This window comes from Mytilus edulis, chromosome 7 (genome assembly GCF_963676685.1).
Source record: "Mytilus edulis chromosome 7, xbMytEdul2.2, whole genome shotgun sequence".
Lineage (NCBI taxonomy): Eukaryota > Metazoa > Mollusca > Bivalvia > Mytilida > Mytilidae > Mytilus > Mytilus edulis.
This window is the reverse complement of record NC_092350.1, coordinates 76,333,309-76,355,046: the sequence shown is the minus strand read 5'-3', so window position 1 is coordinate 76,355,046 and position 21,738 is coordinate 76,333,309. Positions and strand designations below refer to the sequence as shown.

At 31.7% G+C, this 21,738-nt stretch overlaps 1 protein-coding gene across 1 annotated transcript; it reads left to right on the top strand.

The window, feature by feature from the left end:
* The first annotated feature begins 2,503 nt into the window (after window positions 1–2,503).
* On the top strand, window positions 2,504–19,742 carry LOC139482218 (uncharacterized). The gene is made up of 9 exons (XM_071265950.1): window positions 2,504–2,702; window positions 5,129–5,296; window positions 6,266–6,378; window positions 9,067–9,229; window positions 11,003–11,116; window positions 11,496–11,684; window positions 14,479–14,607; window positions 17,274–17,352; window positions 18,804–19,742. The coding sequence occupies exons 2-9, from the start codon at window positions 5,197–5,199 to the stop codon at window positions 19,138–19,140; spliced, it is 1,224 nt and encodes a 407-aa protein (XP_071122051.1). The 5' UTR covers window positions 2,504–2,702; window positions 5,129–5,196; the 3' UTR covers window positions 19,141–19,742.
* The last annotated feature ends 1,996 nt before the right edge of the window (window positions 19,743–21,738 follow it).

The following is a 21,738-nucleotide window of genomic DNA, read 5'->3' as shown; positions in this document are numbered from 1 at the left end:
ATCCAAATCCCTAAAAGTTGTGAACGCAGACTTGATTTTTATGACCTACCATCCATTGCAGAAACAATTGATTAATTTTGCACGAGGAAGAGAAAAATAATTTAAAATGGTTGAAGTGAGAAAGTAGTGAATATGTGAGTAAGTAAAAATTCAAATTTAGAAATACATCAACGTTAAAGAATATAGCAATTGTATCATAAAAGGTGACACGTTATTTTTTTTTGTAGTAAATCTTATTTATCAGTTAGCAAAACACAATTGGTCCCTACATGTACCTTTAAAGGTGGATATAGATCAGACCGCGACGAATAAAATTAGAATAATAGTGAATTCATTTCAAGTGGTTACACTAAACAGCTATGATTATGCATGTTCGTTTATTACCATAATTTTTGATATCGGTGGTGTGTACCCTGTGCCCAGACCCTGAGTAGGGTCAAATGGTTATGCTTTTAGGACATACTTATCGATTTGTGACTTTTGAACAACAGTATACTACTGTTGCCTATATTAAACAAAGATATTTTGAAATTTCTATGGGACACATGTTGCAGTTGCATGGTTTTTATCATTTAAATGCACAGCATTGTTAAAAGCCGAACAGTGACCTATAATTGATTTAATCTCCGTCATTTTTTACTCCGATGGATAGCCTTCTCGTTGAGAAATATGAAAGATTTCCTTATTCTTATAATTAGTCTGTCACTTTAACTATGTATATACCGACTTACCTTTTGAATTGATAATCAATATGTGTAGCAGAACTATGCTAAAATAAAAGATACAAGAAACAGGATAGAAAATGTGTGTTCCCATTTCTAATATGTCTTTACATTCATGTGTTTATGTTTTCAGTTTCGTTGAAACACGGAAATAGATCAAACACATATAAATTGAAAAAGCCATGTCCGCTGCTTTTATATGTAATCCTTCAAAACTACTTAGTAGATCGATAAATTGTAGTGTACAATTGACCTAGTTTACACATTTTGAAATAAGAAAAAAAAGTGTTGTTTTTGTTTAAGGTTAACCACTTAATGTTATCCATGTTAAGATTTTCATAAAGTGTTCCCTCTTCTTTTAAACTTTGTTATTACTTTTTTGGGGGGTTTGGTAAGTCAAAATACCCTCGACTAAGACTATACTTGTTGAAAACTAGAATTTTAATAACGTCTATTAATGTATTGTTGCTTATTAAAGCATGTTTGTTACATATAGGTTTGAAAGAAATAGGTTTATGATTTAATTTATTGTTGCTTATTAAAGCATGTGTGTTGCATATTGGGTTGAAAGGAGGAGGTTTATGATTTAATTTATTGTAAATTGTAAATGCTTATCAATTATTGGTAAACTGGTTAAGTCCGACCACATTTTGTTTCATGTATGAAATTCCTTGTTAAATGAGAAAAAAAATCTTTTGTGAAATAATCCTCATAACTTCTCTCCTCTGACGTAATACTACAATAAGTGTTGCTAGACATTGTTGATGATGTTCCAGCATAGGAAAATCGATTACGTAGAAAAAGATATAGTTCCTGGCTTTTAATTGTCAGTGGTCAATGAGATAAAATGAATAACTACGCCAAGAATTTAAGTGAAGCTATAAGATAAAATCCACTCGCAACTGAACATCACTAATCATTTTTGGAAGTTTTTTGGGTTTGGTCGCTAATTGAGTATTTGTTTTCTATATTAAAATTCTTGGATTGATTATTCTACTATTAACAATGTTAAGATGACTTTGTAATACATGTACGTTACAAAACATGGTACATCACATCCGTTTTTATACAGATTAAGAAAGATCAATATTGCTTTTAATTCATCAAAATTAACTCTGCATTTTATTGGAGATTTATTTTCTGAGTTCTGCGTATATTTTCTTTCTTTTATATTTGGTGTTTATATAAGATATTTTGGAAACGTGGGATGACAGGGTTACTGAAGCTTGTAAACAGAAAATTTTTTCAATTTGCACAAATATATAGTACTAGAAAAGATAAAACTGTATTCTTGTCAGATATTTCATTTTTGAAACAAAGATAATTTCTGTTCTTTTTTTTCATATAGATCATGCTAAAATCCAAGGTTAGTAGTGGTGTTACATCCCTTTAAAAAAAAACACGACGTAGAAGGTGCAATTTTAAACGTTTCGATAGTCGAGAAAATTAGCGATGGGCGATTGAAAATACAAAAACAAAATTAATAGCTAACAAGATGTTATTGTTGACATACGTTTTATTGCAAAGAAAGTGAAGTCAGGCAACTTGTCTAGATGCCACATGCTACGATAGTCTGGAAGATAAATTCGTTACACGTTGATCTAGTGAACTGATGCGATATATATGGGGTGATTCGCTCTCAGCCCATATGGAATTTATTGACCCCATATATATTGTATTAGGTCACTAACACACTATGTAACTAATATTACAAGTGCGATGTGTGTATACAGAGTATTATGTTTAAACTAAATACACCCCACTTGCCTTTTAATACACTTTCAAGTACAATCTAAAATTGCGGAAATAAGTTATCAGACATTTAAGATCTTCATGTATCAACATAATTTCCGGACGGTGGTCGTAAATATATTCATTGATTATATATAATGTTACTTTGGAGAGTTTGTAGAATGGGTTGTTACCGAAACTTTCTCTATTTTGCTGCTTCATTGTTCGCATGGACTTTACAATTAGAAGGTAAATTGTTTTCTTTCTCTTATTCATGGTATAAGATGTAAACATTTTCTATACTCGACTTGTCCAAACTATGCATTAAAATACAAATATTTATCTTGGAAAGGTATGTTATATGTTTTAGCAATTTAAGGGTCACGGTATGTTACGTGGTAATATTATATACAAGAATATATGTAACGTCTGAATCACGAGGGCGCTGGATCGTTACGAGTAACGATACATGTACACAATAAATAGATTATATAAACACCTAAAAAGTGTACATAACAACACCAAAAACAAAACAAAAAAGGTAACTATAAATGTAGTTATTTGTAAATATTTTGGATAACAGATATCCTTCCTCAGTAAGATTCTGATGTTAAATGAATCATCTTTGAGTCTTCTTAAATTAACCTATAACAATCTTGACATTTATACAATAAAAAAAAGTCAAACCGAACATCAGTTAAGACGCTTGCATCATTCTAAAAATTTGTTAAACATGACAAACATGTAGGTTATATGGCCAATTAAAACAGGGAGTTCAAATATATACTTTAAATAAATATGATAATGTGCAATATGAATGAACTAGCACAATTCTAAATCTTTAACGGTAACGACAGTTCTGATGGTAATGAACAAGAACGATTACGTCAATAAAAATACCAAGTAAACAGTACTTAACGATCTAAATTTATAAATATTTCAAAATGACAGAGTAGAGTAGTTGCAACAGAGTCTGCGTACTTACACATCGCAAACAAACGGTCGTTAAAATATTATAATAAGTTTTGTCTAAGGTTAACTAGTTGAACGTGGCTTTTACATCCCGCAATAAGTAAGCAATTTAAATTGTTATATTAAACAAATTTATTTTAAAGATGAGTAAGGTTAAGAAATAGAAACAGAGGCTGTACTAATAAGTAATATAACATTAATGTGAAGCACTGCACGGAGTCGACCTTCATTTTTTCATGTATCCCATTTGGTGCCAAATTTGTTAATTTTTGTATCCAAAACCTTTCAACAGCCAATAAAATACGTTATAAATTGCCCCGGGGATAACTCGGAGTCAAATGGGACTCATGTGAAGATCTGGGTTGGTGTTCTCAAAAGTATCATAAGAATAGTCCTAAGTCACATCCTAAGACCAATATTAGGATGGACTTAGGATCCCCTTAGGACACTTGAGTTCGGACGTCCCAAACGTATCCTAGTTGCGAAAGTTTAAATCGTTGAAGTAACTTTTTTATACAACCTTTATTAATGACGAAACAAATTAATAAAATGGTTCACGATTTTTTTTAAATTATACGTATAAAATTGTATGCATGATTTCAAATGTAGTTACAAAATTTTAGATAAAAAAAGGATTGAAAATTTAAACGGGAAAATAGGTTGTATTGAAATGAGAATTAAATTTGAAGTTCAAAGTTTAAAATCAAGCACAATTTCGTTATATGCGAGTTAATAAACGGTCGTGTGCTTCATTTCATGTTCATCTACACGTAAGCAAATGAACAAACATTTAAATTCAAACTTTATTAAGTTTGGACGAAGATATGACGATATTAAGACACCTAATCAGGTGTCCTAACGTTAGGACAAACAATGTGATTTATATTCTCCCTCACTACGTTTGTCCGAATATAAAGTAATTATATTCTATGGCCTTAACAACGAACAAACGACATAATGTAGGTGTGCTACTAGCTATAACCTTTAATTCTATATGATACATCACTGTATGTATCGAATACAAACATTATAACAATAATATCAAAATTCAAATTACAAATTCACATTAAATCAACCGTGTATGGATTCGCTCCGCTAAATATGCTTTAAAAAAATCCTCGTTCTGACCCATAAGATAGGAGTAAATTGGACTGTTCATTATATAAAATTTTCGAACTACTTAATGCACATCTGAGCTTAGCTTGATTCAGTCGTAGCATAGTATGAACACTATGATTTTGCCTTTGTCATGTATTCTCAAAACACCAACCATATATATATATATATGAATGAGATTGTTAAACTCAATTGACCTGGAAGGTTTGAAAGATCTTTTTTATAATGGTGTCATATATGTGTACGTCATTCGAATGAACACTGACTTATGTGTTCATGAAAAAAATCGAATATACTGGACCTAAAGGTGTTACGTAACACTACACGGAGATAACTGTGTAAAAATCAGATGAACGCTATTTTGAAATTTTTATGTTTTTGTCAAATGGTCAAAGTAGATATTTTGTCATGCGCAATTTATTGGAAATTAAACGAGCCAAATTTATTTTAGTCAATTTATTTAGTACCACCTTAATGTAAATTTTGAAAAAGATGTACCAGTGTGGTACTTAGCTACGCATAGCAGAGTAATACAATAATAAGTATTAAATGATAGTCAAAGCTACATTATGATGTTATAATTTCAGGAAGAATCGTATCAACATACTTATCTTCTGATACATTCAGTTGGCTGGAGGGAAAGGAATAGTGTCAAATGGCTTCTCTCGAAGAAACTGCGAATATATCTTCCTCATATAAAGTTTTGAGCTGGGTCGATGTTACCGGAACTTACTCTACGTGTGTTGAGTACTTAGGTAGAATAAATTAAATATAGAAACATTCGCGCATACTTTATCTCGCGTGAAATTATTTGTAGACAACTTCGTAGTGATCAATTTTTGCGATCTTTTCGTGATAGATAAGGCAAGATCCAAGTTTCACATATTCGCGACAATTTAATTTCCTTTATTTTTCTACTCGCGAAAGTCGTGACAATACATCCCTTGCAAAAATGATATGGTTTACATCGTAAAAAATAACTTTGACTACAAAATTGGCACATGGTTTAATCGGAATCAAAATGTAAAAAACTCGTAGAATATACATTGTTTGAAAGAATAATTTCCATAACAATGAATTAGAAATAGATTTTTTGTAAGACAAAATTGAAAATTGTTAATTATAAGAGAGGGAACTCTATTGCCTAGTGGTCTTAGTAGTTCATCTTCAGTGACAGCTAGTCTGTAAACTCCTATATGTAAGGCCCGTTGCATGATGTGTACGACTCCAATTAATATTGATAAGGATTGTCAGATTTCTTTCGACATTGGTATTTCTTTGTTGGTGCATCGTTTCCTGCTAAAACATAAACGTTGTAAGTTGTTTGTTTGGCTTCATAACTATTTGGATATAAGCGTCACTGATGAGTCTTTTATAGACGAAAAGCACGTCTGGCGTATTAAATTAAAATCCTGGCACCTTATATAACATTTAAAAACACATTGTAAAAAGCATATATTATTCAACTAGGTAACATGTTGTATGCAGAGTGACTATGAATTTTTTACTAGGTATTTGAAGTTTTATGATATTTATACATTCATGGATGGTACATTAAAGGGAAAGGTTTCAAATTTGCATATTAAGTTTTAAAAAACGCAGCAAAATATTACCAGTGTTCCATGTGATATAAATATATACATTAAAGCTATATAAAAAAAAAATTCAACCGTATGATTACGATGTCAAGCAAATATTTAATGGGACATTAAACTATTTTGTAGGATGTTTTGACGTGAAAGATATCAAAATTGCTACCAAGAAAATATTTATCAACGGGACTACGCTATTGGATTGCTTAGAGATATGTAAGGGTTCTTTCTTCATCGGTTTACAGGTAAAATATATATATATTTAAATTGTTTCTTTATTCATGGAAAAATAATGTAGGTTCTCATTCGTCTTTTAATCTATTGAAAAGTTTCTGTTTTTCACAATTAATTAATAATAGTTGATGTAATGGATGTACATGAAATAGGAATCACTAGTGTCAGTGTTTACTTTTATTTTCAATTATTAGTAGGTTTCGATAACTTTTGACTTTGTCTATCTTCTGAGTAAAACATTTCCAGCAAAATTTACCAAAGACTATCAAATCTGTATAACCAATGCCTTGATTAGACAAATTTTAAAAGGTACAACTTAGGTTCCTGAAACTACGATAAAGATGGCATGATTTTGAAGTTGTGCCTCTGCTTCTAAGCAATTGCTTAATATCTTCCACTTATTTCTTTATTTTTAAAGTATGATGACTAGTTTGTGTATTAAAGTACCCGTGCAGCTGCTCATTCAGATCACTGCAAATTTACAAAGTAATTGCACATATATACTAAAATTCAAATATTTTACCTGTTTTGTGTAATCAAATCCCTGTTCAAGTTATTGAATTATTTCTGGATTTTCAATTTTTCTTTATAAATTTGAGAAGCCCTTGTTTGCCAAATTTAGATGGTACTTATCTATGTAATTAACAAAACTTTTAGAAAGTTGTATTTTAGCATAAGCAAGATATCCAAAAGCCTATTCCAACATTACGAAATCAGCTCATCTTACTGTTAATGTTTAACTAATATCATTATAATTCACACAATGATTAAACTCGATATGAACGATTTATGATAAGTATTTTGTTGGTTGGGATCCCCGTCATTGTTTTCCAGGTATTGGAATTCATTATTTTTCTAGGAATACAAAATGTCAAAGATTGTACCAGCAGTACTAGTGTTCTAAAGATTTAACATTTATAATGTTTTAAAGATAGACTTTGAGTTTAGATATAGTTTCAAAAAAACAAACAGATGTTCGTTTGGAAATATTAACATCGACTATTTCATTATAAATATCCTTATAGAACGAATATTCCATAACATATATTCCTAGAAGAAATAATATTATAAATTGCATTGTATTTCTACAAACTGCAACACTGACAGAGGCAAGAGTATAACAGTAAAGAGAAAGGAGAGATAGCTAGCCGCGATATAAAAGTAGAGATTATGAAAAAAACTCCTGTGTACACCCTTAGGCATACAACTTAATGTTATGTAAACATTGTTTTGTAACACTTGGTATTTTTTTTCTTTGGTGTTTTCAACAAGTGCGGACATTTTTATTAAGTTTATGAGGGGGGATGTTGTACCTGAGGTTCGATCTTTTTATTTCAACTGGTTGCACAAAATGCATTACTGTTTTATTGAAAAATATGACGAAGGTTGGGCATGTGTGAGTGCGTTTGGCGGTTTAATATTCAGATAAGCGGGGGAAATATCGATTTGGTCAAATCATCCTCCCTACCCCCGACACGTGTTCTAGCACTTCAAAAATTATGCCTACTGTATTAATATATAAATAGCATATGTAAAATTGAGAATGGAAATGGGGAATGTGTCAAAGAGACAACAACCCGACCAAATAAAAAACAACAGCAGAGGGTCACCAACAGGTCTTCAATGTAGCGAGAAATTCCCGTATGTACCTGCTTTGATAGATTGTCATTGGATATTTATTTTGCAAATTTTCCGAAGATTTTAACTTCGTGTTTTTTCTGCAAAAATGTAGGGATCGACGAGTTCTTATAAGAGCTTGCATTTTGCTCTAAAGTAAACTTATTTGCTAATGACTAGTAATGGAAACTATCTTTAATGTTCAAAAGTGATTATATGTACATTTGATCTTTGATAGCATATACATTTTTAAATCGTATTTTTTTATGGAAACTGTTTTATGTCATGTGATTTTGTCGAGTTACAATTTAAACCAAACATTGTAGTTTTAAGAAGATTTGGGAATGTCTATTATTTTTTTTGTGATCCGTGTATCTTGTTTGTCTTAAGTCAAATTGAAAATTTTACCATTGTTTGTTTTTATTCATGACATTGGTTTCTCTTTATCTTTTAATTTCGCTTCTTTTTGAATGACGCTTTGTTTTTCAATCCCTTTCTCTGTCTTGTTGTGCCATCCGCACGCTCTAAAGTGAACATTCAAAAATTAGAAAAACAAAACAAACAAAAAACATAATTTCCTTCGTCTTTGAATTCTCATCAAAGACAAGCTAAAAGGCAAATTCCCTATATACTATGTTTTTGTTAAATTTAAAATGAAGCAAGACCACAAGCATAAAAAATAAAAATATCTAAAAAAAAAAACACACACACTTGTGTTTAAAATGCATCCAACCTTCGGCAGTGCCTTGGGGTATACGAATTTGCATCGGTTAAATATTCTGTACACCCCTGTTAAGACTAAAATAACGAATTCATCTCTAAAAATAACAATAATAGACAATCACTGACGAAAGTCCCGATTTTTGATAGAGAGGCTGCTGTGCTAATCTGATTGTTGTACTGTAGTTTGCTTCAGAATGGAACAGACATTTACAAGGAAAAATTATAATAAAAAACCCACCAATTATACATACTTTAACGAATGAGATTTCACTAGATCACAGTTTAATCGCAGATTTAGAACGAAAAAAAGCATAATCTGTTTAAATTACTTTCCAAACTGGCAATGATCTTACTTTCAGATAAAGCGATGTGCTTGTTTACTAAATATTACACTGAATAAATTAAGTGTATCGAGTGCCTGTAGAAATGAATTATCAAACAAATGTCTCAACGACAGAAAAGCGTTTTGCGCATTGGAGGACACTAATATCTTCACGCAGCACTTCGCCGTTTATAAAAAAGGTATTTATGTACAGCCTTTTGTTGAGGTTCAGTTTGTGGTTAAATTAGTTTTAGACATTACTTGTTAACATTGTCAAACTTGGCTGGAATTTAAGACAACTGTGAAAATATCCAAACAAAATAAAAAAAACTTAAATGTGGACCTATTTGTTTCCTTTTTTATCGATAAACAACTCGTTAATTGCAGTTACAATAATATACAGGCTGAGATTGACTCTATTAAGACATCAATAACACTCAATTATTTAATTCTATGAAACTTTGGTAGAAATTTTAAAGATAAAAAGATAAGCAACATTTAAAAATATTGTTTTCCCTCAATTTTCAGTATTTTGTTTATATATAGATGGACTAAACCTTCAATAAATGTCATACATGTGTATACAATTTAATGAAGTTTTGACCAAACCTTCTTCAATATCATGAAATAACATCTTAAGAAAGGCATTCTTTTTTTCACAAAAAAACATCATGTTTGTTGTACTTCACTCTTTATAGACATTGTTTGCTGCTGTCAACACTACATTGTTACACAAAAATTGGAAGACAAAAATCATCGTTCCTCGAAAGCCTTTACGAATGTTTATTTGTAATATATTTTATGTTACATTCATTCTTTACCGACTTGCAGGTTTCAAGAGTAGAACTATTATCCGCTTGAATCCGTCCGTCCGTCCGTTCGTTATCATTTCCGTTGGTACAAACATTTGTTAAAGCTTTCATAAGTTCAGTGGAAGTAAAGGCAACAGTAGTATACCGCTGTTCAAAACTCATAAATCCATGGACAAAAAACAAAATCGGGATAACAAACTAAAACCGAGGGTAAGAATTTTTTTAACATCCGCTTAGCAATCTTCTCTATGTCTGTCAATAGTTTAGGTCTGAGAACATTCATAGAAAACGACAAATTTTGTTAAAGCTTCTTTGCTTGTATCGAGAACAAAATCATATATTTGACCTGATAACGAAGCGTGAAAGCTGTAACCAAGTTCGTTTTATTATAGGGGTATAAAAGTCAGATCATAAAATTGGGAATTGAAATGGGTAGGTGTCAATAGTTGGTATCAAAGGGACCAAAAACTTGTAGTTAATATCCTCATAACTAGTCATTGAAGGTCTTAGTATGAGACCGAACAAATCAACTTAAAAATAAAAGATCAAATACACTATTATGAAGAAAAAAAAAGTATGCACATTATGTATGCAGAGAGATATATATAGTGTTGTCCTTATGCACTTTGTAAATATCTCATTTACAGTAATCAAAAGCAGGTAATTTAAATGCTAATTTTTAAATTCACATTTATATGGTTGTCGCTACCTTAATATATGTACCTTATCGTGCACCAATATATTGACAGATAAGGAAGAAAATAACAAACCGATTCCATACATTTGTTATGTTTTAGTTCTATAAGAAATGTAATTTTCATGTTGATTTTTTTATCTTTATTTTAAACATTGCTCTTGCTGGGCAATTTATAAGTTAGAGCAGTCTTAGAACATGACGTCGACAGACACTTCTAATCACCAGTATGTTTAACCTTCCAATGCGAAAAAGCCAAAGCAATGCAAATATTCAATTACGTCATTTCTGTCCAAGTATGAAAAAGGTTCGGGAAATACTAGACTGTGTATGATATGCTAACCGGGTTAATATTCTTCAAAAATATTAATTGGCAAACACTCTGTGAAAGGATTTTATACTAGACATACTGAGATATAAAGATACATTGATACATCTTATAGAACTAATATACATATTTTTGTTAGTTAACATCACAACACAAACTGTTGGAGAGTGTTTATCAGTAACGAAGAGAGGTTCGGTCTTGAGTTATACCGCACTTGATTGTTTGACAGACCTGTTTTCTATATGTTTAAGAAGTAAGTAAACAATAGCGCAATTATAAATTTCAAAATAATTAATTATTATGTAGGACGTCTCTCCATATGATAGAAGTTTACTAAAAAGGTAGTTTTTGTATTCACTGGCTACAGAAAGAGCTAGTAAGATACTGAACAATTATGCACAATTATACAATTGAGAATTATTTTTATTTCTTCAATATAATAACCATTATTCATTTGACATGTAATTGACATTAATATTACGATAACATATTGTTTTTACATTTGTTTCTGAAATATTGGACCGGATTTTTTCTTCATTTACATACCGGGTACATTTCCTTTCATTCATTTAGTAATAAATGTCGCTTACACTATCAATCCTTCTGCTTCTTATGTAATTTGTATTTTATAGGTATATATAACAACGATATTTATGCGCAGAAAACTAGAAAAACAATTTGGATTGAATCATTCATGGAATGTGCATCAATGATTCTAGCACGGCATAGTCAAATACCCAATGACACTCCCCTGGACACCAATGTCAGATACTGGTTATCAAATACTAGGCGTTTTATCAAGCATGTTTCGGCCAGTAGAGGTATGTATACGTTTGCAATACAATGTGCTTACCAGATTTTCTTTGTGGTGATAATTTTAGACCGAAAGGCAAATTGTGTTAGTTGTATTACTTAAAAAAAGATAGTCGAACCTATAAATATTAACCCTCTTCCTGCCAGTAGTTTTTCAATGTTTCATGTCATGTGCAGAATATACGACAGCTCGTCGTCTGTGACTTCAAATGCCCAACAATGACGTCGTTCGATATGAGATCACGCTTTAATGACCGTTACAATACACCTTATCGCTGTTTAGTCAAATCCGGAATAAACAGTCATTCAGACAACTTTCAGTTTGGGTCAACAGGCAAAAAAACAGATGTCAGCAGTAACGAGTTGAGGGAGGGGAAAAAAGCGATCACTAGGGAACTTTAATAGATTATGATCGACTTTTTCGAAACTCAAATCATAGTCAAAAAATGGTTTAAACAGGTCTCATTAAAAGTATCATGCATGGTGCTTTGTTTAAACAGGGTCCTAGACTGGATGCAAAAGTTGTGTGTAATTTTAGAACTTACCGCTCGGAATACACCTTATCGCTATTCCCGGCTGACCTGAGAATCTGTCCCGCTTGAACTATTGACGTCATACAACAATCACTTTTCCATTGTGGCGTCAGATATTTTGTATTATGACGTCAAAATTTTACGGGAACCTATGTGATGTCCAGTAATTGCGGACAAATAGCGATAAGGTGTATGGAATAAATAGCGATTAGGAGTATTGGGATCCATTGAAGAAAAATATTACATTCTTTATTCTTCTGTCTTTTATTTGAAAGAGATACAGCAATGATGAGAAGCTTTCATACATTAAAACATGGACATATGTGTACCTGCAACACATCCGGTGTTGACACATGGGTACTTCTGGCAGCAAGAGAGTTAAGAACAATTAATGGAAATTCAACAATCGGAAGTCTTTCGTTAAAGTAAAGTCAATGATAAGAAATAAACTCATCATAGATACCAGGACTAAATTTAGTATACGCCAGACGCGCGTTTCGTCTACAAAAGACTCATCATTGACGCTCGAATCCAAAAAAGTTAAAAAGGCCAAATAAAGTACGAAGTTGAAGAGCATTGAGGACCAAAATTCCTAAAAGTTTTGCCAAATACAGCTAAAGTAATCTATGCCTGAGGTAGACAAGCACACATTGTATACTTATTGACTGAGTGGAATAGAAAGTTTATTGTCCCCAAGGTGCAGCTATTGCCTTGAACCAGTCAATACGTGTTTATATTATATCGAAAAAGACAACAGACAATATATGGCGGAGATAAATCAACTATCGTAATATCAAAAGCAGAAACATAACCATACCGTTTACTTCATAAATATTCTGAACTGCTAACTATTACTTTCTGCACTGAAGTCAACCCTAGATACAATAGGCAAAATGCAATATCGTAACTCCCGCGGTATTTTCAAAATCCTCCAATTCCGGAGTGCTTGCATTTGAAATTCCGCAAAATATAATGAAGCTTGCGAGGTCCAATATCTTTTTTATAAATACGCAGATTACAAACGTAATATTTCATAAAACCGATACGAATGATTCGAAACACAAAAAATTACTTTATAGTAGGGATGGCAACGAGTACTCGAGTACTCGGGTACTCGCTCGGAAGTCCGAGTACTCGAGTACAATTTTAGTACTCGGATACTCGTTTGCCTGTTATACATTTTGAGATATTTTCTCTTCACATTTCCACTCACTTTATTTCCGTTAAAACATTTCCTTCGTAATACTAAATAAAATCAATTAAGAACGTAAATATGTTTATCCTGAGGCTACTATTTGTTATAGTAGTACCAGCAACGTCCTTTCCTTCCGAGGAAATGTTTTCATGTGCAATAATAATGTGTAACAAAAAGTCAAACAGTCTTTCGTCTGAAATTGTTGACCAGATCATATTTCTAAACAAGAACAAAATCAAAGTGACCGGCGGTGAACCCTACGCAACTGATTAGAGACATTTTTAACGGTGTTTGTATACGGATCAACACTCTCATGGATTAATAATTAACTCATCACAATCCGTAAAACTTACCTTTGTTTGTTGATCAAGACTTCTATGTAAACGTGATTGTTATGAGATGTATATTTAAATTAATTTAATTACTCTGTATTTGAAACTTAACAATAATTGTTTAATTTACAATTGAAAGATAGGCGAAAGTACGAGAGCGACATTAAAACCTAAAAGTCGGAAATAAACTGACAACGTCGTGGCTAAAAAAAAAAACGAAAATCAGACAAACGATTGTGCAAAAAAAGGAAGACTAAGCAACACGAAAGTAATTTGAAGTTCAATATCATTGTTGACAAATTAATGGACAAGTCCTATCATAAAAGATACCAACTCCTCGTGAACAGATGATACATATATTGTCTACTTTGTCGGACTTAATATGCAAATATTTTTGGTTTTTTTTATTGGAATTTGGTTTATGAACACGTTCACAAACAATAATTGCTATTATGATAGGTTATTTGTAGAAACGGCGGTCGGTAATTCATTGTTTACTTGACACCAAAAAAACCAGAGGAGCAAACTATGTGTGTAGAACGTTTGTCTTATGTTAATGAAAGGTAATAACAAAAACACTGCAAATTTAAACTTTTCAATAGACGTTTTAGATTCATCCGAGTATTCGCGAGTACTCGAGTATCTTGACAGAGTATCCGAGTATTAAATTTCAGATCTTTTGACATCCCTACTTTATAGAACTAATTAAAATGAGTAAATAATTATCTTTCACTATCCAAAGATCCAGAATTTTGCATGGCAGTACAAGTACAACAAAATGGTAAAACCAAACAATATCCTAGACCTTGTAAAACACGTTTACCTGCCTTATGTTTAGGTACTAAAGCCGATAACCGGGATACTATCAGCGGTAAGATAATTAGGACACACAAGTGTTAGTTGATTATTTTATTTTAATTTGGTTAATACGTTGTTAATTTGTTAATTTTAATTTTGGTTAATAAGTTATAAACCACATAAACAAACGACAACCACTGAACATCAGATTCCTGACGTAGGTTTGATGCACATCACTTTCATATTGTTAATGATAGGAAAGGGCGATGGTGTTTTATCTATTTTTGCGACTAAACCTTTGTTATGAAGTTATTCTAATAACGAAAGCAGCGATATTTTTTTTTCTTAATGTGTTTTTGTTAGTTTTCTTTTTTCTATGTCATAAATGTACAAAGAAAGACCCTTAGCACAATGCAAGTGAAAATGAATTTACCTTTTAGTGCTTGTAGTTAGGAAAGAGCGATCGTCAACTTAGTATGCCTTTTTAGCTTTTCCTTTATAGCTTGCTGTTCGATGTGAGCCAGGGCTACGTGTTTAAGACCGTACTTTGGCCTAGAATGGTTTACTTTTAAAAAAAATTGTAACTTGGATGGAGAGTTGTCTCATTGGCACTCATGCATATCTTCTTATATCTATTTTGATTGTATAACAGCTATAAATATTACAATATGCTGATACTTTTACCATGTTGTCAACTGCCAATACCATCCAATGTAAAAAAAAATCAATAGAACCATTTAAAAGGGGGGAACAATTACAAAACTCATTTAACATGACAAAAAATATTACAAAAAACATCATGTTTGTTTGCAAACGACATAGCATATCTTGGACATTTTGTTATTCACCCTATTAATGCTATGATTAAGAAGTGACATGTATTCAATTATTTCATATACCATATTTTAAACACTTATTAATGATAAAGGTAGTATACTAGTGTTAGAAATCAGCTACGGTACAGACAAAACATAACACATACCTTAAGGGTGCAGAAAAAATCAAATCTCTAGACAATCTGAATAAAAAGGAGATACATTGTACTGTGTCTCTAGGCTTATCTGACAAGGATCCTGAAAACACTCCGTTTTACATTCCGTTCTAGTAATTATTACATCAGCCAATGAAATTTCAGCCTTCAAATTTTGGAGGTGTGTATGAACTTTAATGAAAGAACCATATCATCAGTAGGAAATTTCCTTATGCCAGAATAAATATATACAACTATTTGATGAGCTCGGGGTATTGTGTTTGGGTCGCGTGAACTTAATGCGTAGATAAAGCAGTTGTGTGACATTCTCTAATGCAAACCGTTTAGTTAAAAAAAAATGGAATTGAAGAATTTTTTTATACAGAATCCGTTTAGAAATTGCACTCCTATTTGTATTACCAGGACTGGAGGTGACACAAGCAATCGTAAAATTAATGAATACTGATTAATACTGAGTCAATGAAAATTCTGAATTACAAAATGCTTATTCACATAACTCAATCAATTAATAGTATATTATACATACTGTTTTACAATTTAATATCAATACCGGTTCTTCCATGTATAACAGCAATGGAAAAAAACCAAGAGGAGACAGGTTGTGGAATGCCGATATATATTAACACAACACAATTGCATTATACGAAACCGAAGACAAAACAGCAGTTTAGTTATCCTTGTTTAAAAAAAAATAATTAGTAATTTTTCGTCGTCAGAAATCAGACGCCAAGATTCACCAACAACAGTATTATTATCAATTATTATATTTAAGCAATACATGATTTCAGACTTCAATTCTTAAATCATTTTGTTCATATATGATCTGTTCATGGTTAAAACAATAGATAACAACGTGTATGAAAAAGGATGTATTTCGAATCGTGCTTTCACTAGACGATTAGTATAGTTTTATTAAAAGTCATGTCAAATTATTTATATTTGTATCGCCTTTAAATTGTTCTTACTTATTTTGCAGTTAGCAATTTCATTACTGTCACTGAGCATTTTAGTATTATAATTACTTATCAAAATATAAACTGTCTTAGATAACACTTAAAATTGAGAAAGGAAATGGTGAATATGTCAAAGCGACAACCACCCGACCATAGAGCAAACAACAGCCGAAGGCAACCAATGGGTCTTCAATGTAGCGAGAATTCCCGCACCCGTAGGTGTCCTTCAGCTGGCCCCTAAAATATGCATAATAGTACAGTGATAATGGACGTCATACTGAACTCCGAATTATACACAAGAAACTAAAATTTAAAATCATACAAGATTTTATTGTCGAAAAAAAGTACACTCTAAGCAAATGACTCTACAGACACTGCCATAGAGAAGGAAAAATGTCATACTAGCAAAAGGCAAATTGTTTATGACGTTTTTTATACAAAGTACAAAATTGTGATATAAAGTTGAACAATGCATTACACCTGTACCCACGAAATCCACGAAAATTGGTATCCAACGAACATGATTGAATCTACAGTATCACGCAATTATCTCTTTTACCATAGCGTTTATTTATCTTAATTATAATTAGACCTTCTGTCTTTAATTTCATATACAAAATCTAAGAGATAAAACAAAAATCATTTCCTATACCAACCAATACTTTTAACCTATAGACAAGAATGGGAACTCTTTTTTTTACGACAATCTCTTAACTAATGCCCTGTTGTCTTCAAAGGGTGAAATGGCGGTAGGTTAGTAGCTATATTGACCTTAAACTCATTTGTTTGTCACAGAATCACTGGTTACGGTGCTGGTTATCACATCAGTTTTGACAGTTGCAGTTGTTGCCGTGATCATCGTTCTTTATATGAGGTAAACCTTACTTTATTGTATCATTCGAAGTAATAATAATAATAATAATAATAATAATAATAATAATAATAATAATAATAATAATAATAATAATAATAATAATAATAATAATAATAATAATAATAATAATAATCATCATAACCATAATATATTAATAATAATCATTAAAAACCTATTGTTTAGAGAACAATTGAAGGTCTTTCCACCAAAAAAAACATGTAAATTGATATGAAAATATTAAAATCAAGTTTTGACAATCCTTTCCATTGTCAGATGAAAGCAAACTGGGTACTGATTCCAAAAATATATGGTTTCTATGCACTGTTGTCTGAAATAAGGGATATAATTTGTTACTTCCGGTTTGAATAATGTCACTTCCGGTATAATATGATAGTTTACTTGACTCTGATTCCAAAAATATATGGTTCTATATACTTTTATATTATATATTTTAAGTACAAAAAATAGCTACTAATCTAGAACGTCATTTTACTTATGACCTTGGTCTTAATTTCTCGTTCATAAATTTAAGGACCTCTAATCAAAAGACCCTAGGTCTCTGTTTTGTATATGGTTAATGAGTTCTATCACCATAATGCTAGTTTTGAGATTTGAGAGGGGAGAAAACTCCCATTCTATGTCAACGTACCCGTACAACCAAAAATTGTGTTACGATATGCCGCAATTTAATAAAAAATATTTGTAGATATCTTATATTGCTTCTGATAATAAGAAATTATAAGCCAAAATCAAAATTTAGAACATGACCTTCACCTTTAACCTTGACCTCATTTTTCTTTTAGTGGACAAAGGACCTGAAAATATAACACCCTACGTCTCTATCACTTATGGTTTACAAGTTAGATATACATATCACTAATTTCAAATACATAAGGGGGGATAACTCTCATATGGGGTCTTCGTATCGCTTCGGTCAAAATTAAACGTAGCATTCTGAGGATATAACGAGCAATTTGGGAAAAATAAATTTGTCCCTTTCTTTTACGGTTGCGAAGGAGATGTCATAACAATACAAACAGTCTGTTTTCTAGGAGATAACTCTTACAAAGAAAAGGTTCGGTTAAGCAGGGTCAGTTTCATAAGCGTATAGACTGAATGATATATTATAAAACAAATCTAAGCAACATCTTTTGAAACATCAATACAGCGCAAGCAAAACATTTGGCGGACGAAAAAAAAATTAATCAGAACAAAATCAATAGGGGTTTCCATGTGAAGTGATAAGATACAAAAAAATATAATCTTTGTTAACATTTGCGTTCGTATGTTATCAAAAAATATTTAGAAAGTGTTAAATGTTACCCAATTGGTTTGTATTTGCCGGAATAAAAAGTGATGAATCTAATACCTAATTATTTCATTATTAAAATATTAATAAAATACTCGTATCAGTCATGTAATTCACTAGTATTATTCCATATACTTGATAGATTAAGAAAAAGAAGTTCAAATGCAGGTCATCAACCAATGGATTCAAGCAAAGAAGTTATATACGCTGCTGTAAACAAGCCAATGAAGTTACCGGCGAATCAGGAACAAAATAGAAAACTTACAACCGGACAGTCTGATTTTGATGAAACATACGATCACACAGACCACCATCGATTAAATCAGAATCCGAGTCCGATTGAAAGTAATTATGACACAATGCAAGGAAAAGGAATTGAAGAAGAGACTAACTATGATCCAACTCATGAGCCAGATAGAGAGAAATCCATTGTTGTTGATGATTCTGCAGAGTACAGCCACGTGGAAGTTGACTTTTAAATTATAAGAGACCTGCGGATGACTCCATAAAGCATTAATTGTTCGTGTGATTGGGATTTTTGTTTTTTAAATTAACATAATTAAAGGTTACATTTTTTAAGCAAAACGTTGTGCAAGGCTATTATTCACGAGATCTTTTTCGTTTTCAAGCTTATCTTTTTCATCAAAATACTCATACATAAGGCAACTTGTTTTTTTATATAAATATTTTGAATACAATCTTAAACCAGAATTGCAGGTGTCATTGTAAGTTGAAACTCAGACACATGGTAATGGTCAATCAATTCGTTATGGTGACTGTGAAATGTTTACAATGTCGACTCCAGTTGTCTTTCTTATAACCGTAGAGGAGCAATTATAGTGTCAGTACATGTTCAAATGAACAAAGTCCATAGTGGGTGAAGATGATGGGTCAACTATTATCATATATATAAACGCTGTATGATGGAGAGATGGGATGTTACTGCGGCAAACATGAGAATGAGGATTAAACAATTTAAATGATCACATTTGATAAAGCAATAGTACAGAGTATAAAATTACTAACAGTTTTGTTTTTATTGAATTAGATTAAGATCGCCATAATTTCTCTCTCTTTTTTTTTTTTAAATAAAAATAAATACAGAAGTTTTGGTACCTCACAGTCGATAGTATTGATTACAATTGAGACACATGAATTGGAAGACGTGTCGTATATTCAGCAATAAAAGTTAACCCTGATAAAAGTGAGAATAACAGTAAATAGATATACGAGAAAATACATATGATAGACTGCAACCACAGACAACAACCAAATTACAGATTATCGCACATAAAGATTACGTCGGGCTAGACAATCTTTATTTAGAATGTGATGAAACGACATACTTTTTTATAATCTGAAATTAGAACGAAACTATGAATAAAGGCAACAGAAGTATACCGCTGTTCGAAGCTCATAAATCGATAAAAAAAAAATCCGGATTACAAAATAAAACTGAGGGAAACGCATTAGATAGAAGAGGAGAACAACGACACAACATTAAAATGTAACACACACAGAAACGAACTAAGTGTTAGACAAAATCCGACGAGAACAACAAACACGACATTAAAACTTAATTATAAGAATTTGGGATAGAAAAGCACCGTGACACATCTTACACAACGTTAAAATGTAGCACACACAGAAACGAACTATAATATAACAATAGTCATATCCCTGACTTAGTACAGGAAATTTTTTTAAAAGAAAAAAAGTGGTGCGTTGAACCTGTTTTTTTTTGCATGCTAAACCTCCCGCTTTAATGGCAATGATCAATATAACATTAAAATGACAACATAACATTACATGACTACAGGACAATACAAATAAATATGAGAACATATCGGACAAAAAAACACACGAATAATATCTAACAAAAGGCACCAGGTTTTCAGTATAGAAAAGCACTGTGACACCGTGGAACTTAATATTTACCAATGAGCACTGATACGCGGTCGAGGTCAAATCAAACCTGCAAGACGGGTAAGTACACTTTACAATCATTCAACTTATAAATCATGAAACAAAATTGTAAATGTTTGACAAAACATACCTGATACAAATAAGGATATGCGTATATATTCAAAGGAATTCCTGATAGAAATCAAAATCAATTGGAGTCTTTACGAAACCACGTTTGTCATTGTATGTCTTAACCCGGCTGTATGTCCAAAGACGTATTTATCTAAAATAACGTCATTGCTAGAAACTGGGAAACAGTATTCTAACAATCAATCTTTGTCCGGAGAATTAAGTATAAATTTGATAAAGTTTATCGGGTTTTTAAATGGCATTGAGACCATGACCTTCTAATCTCAAAATCGGAATCGTTTTTCTTTTCTTTGAGCTTTCTTCTACACTGAGCGAAGGATAAAAATCTGACTAACAGGGAATATTTTCTAGAAGAGAAATGCTTTGGTCCCATTTACCATTCGGAATTTAGGGCTCAAAATGCTCTTCCACTTCGAACTTCATTTGGCTTTTGTAACTTTTTTTTATTTAGCAGTACAGTAACTGATGAGTGTTTTGTAGATGAAACGCGTGTATGACGTATTTTTGCTCAATCCTAGAACCTAGTATGATGATTTCCTTCTTAGTAATTGTGTTATCACTTTAACTTGACTTAATGACCCTTAAATCAATCAGATGTTCTTCACATCCTGGCTATAGGTATTATTAGTTGTTGTGTTTCTCTTCGTTGTAGTTTGTATCTCGGATCTGTTTTCTCTTAATCGATTTATGACTTTTGAACAGCGTTATATATAAAAAAAAATGAAGATGTGATTTCCAATTAGACAACTCTCCACAAGAGACAAAAATGACACAGAAATTAACAACTTTAGGTCACAGTACTGCCTTTAACAATGAGCAAAGCCCATGCTGCATAGTCAGTCAATTATATCACATCTTCTTTTTTATATCGCTGTTCAAAAGTCATAAATCGATTAAGAGAAAACAAATCCGAGATACAAACTACAACGGAGAGCAACACACCAATTAAATTTATAGTACTGTTGTATTTATTATCAAACAAAATAAGGTGAATAGTGTTTATGATTTCTCGTCCGGAGCCT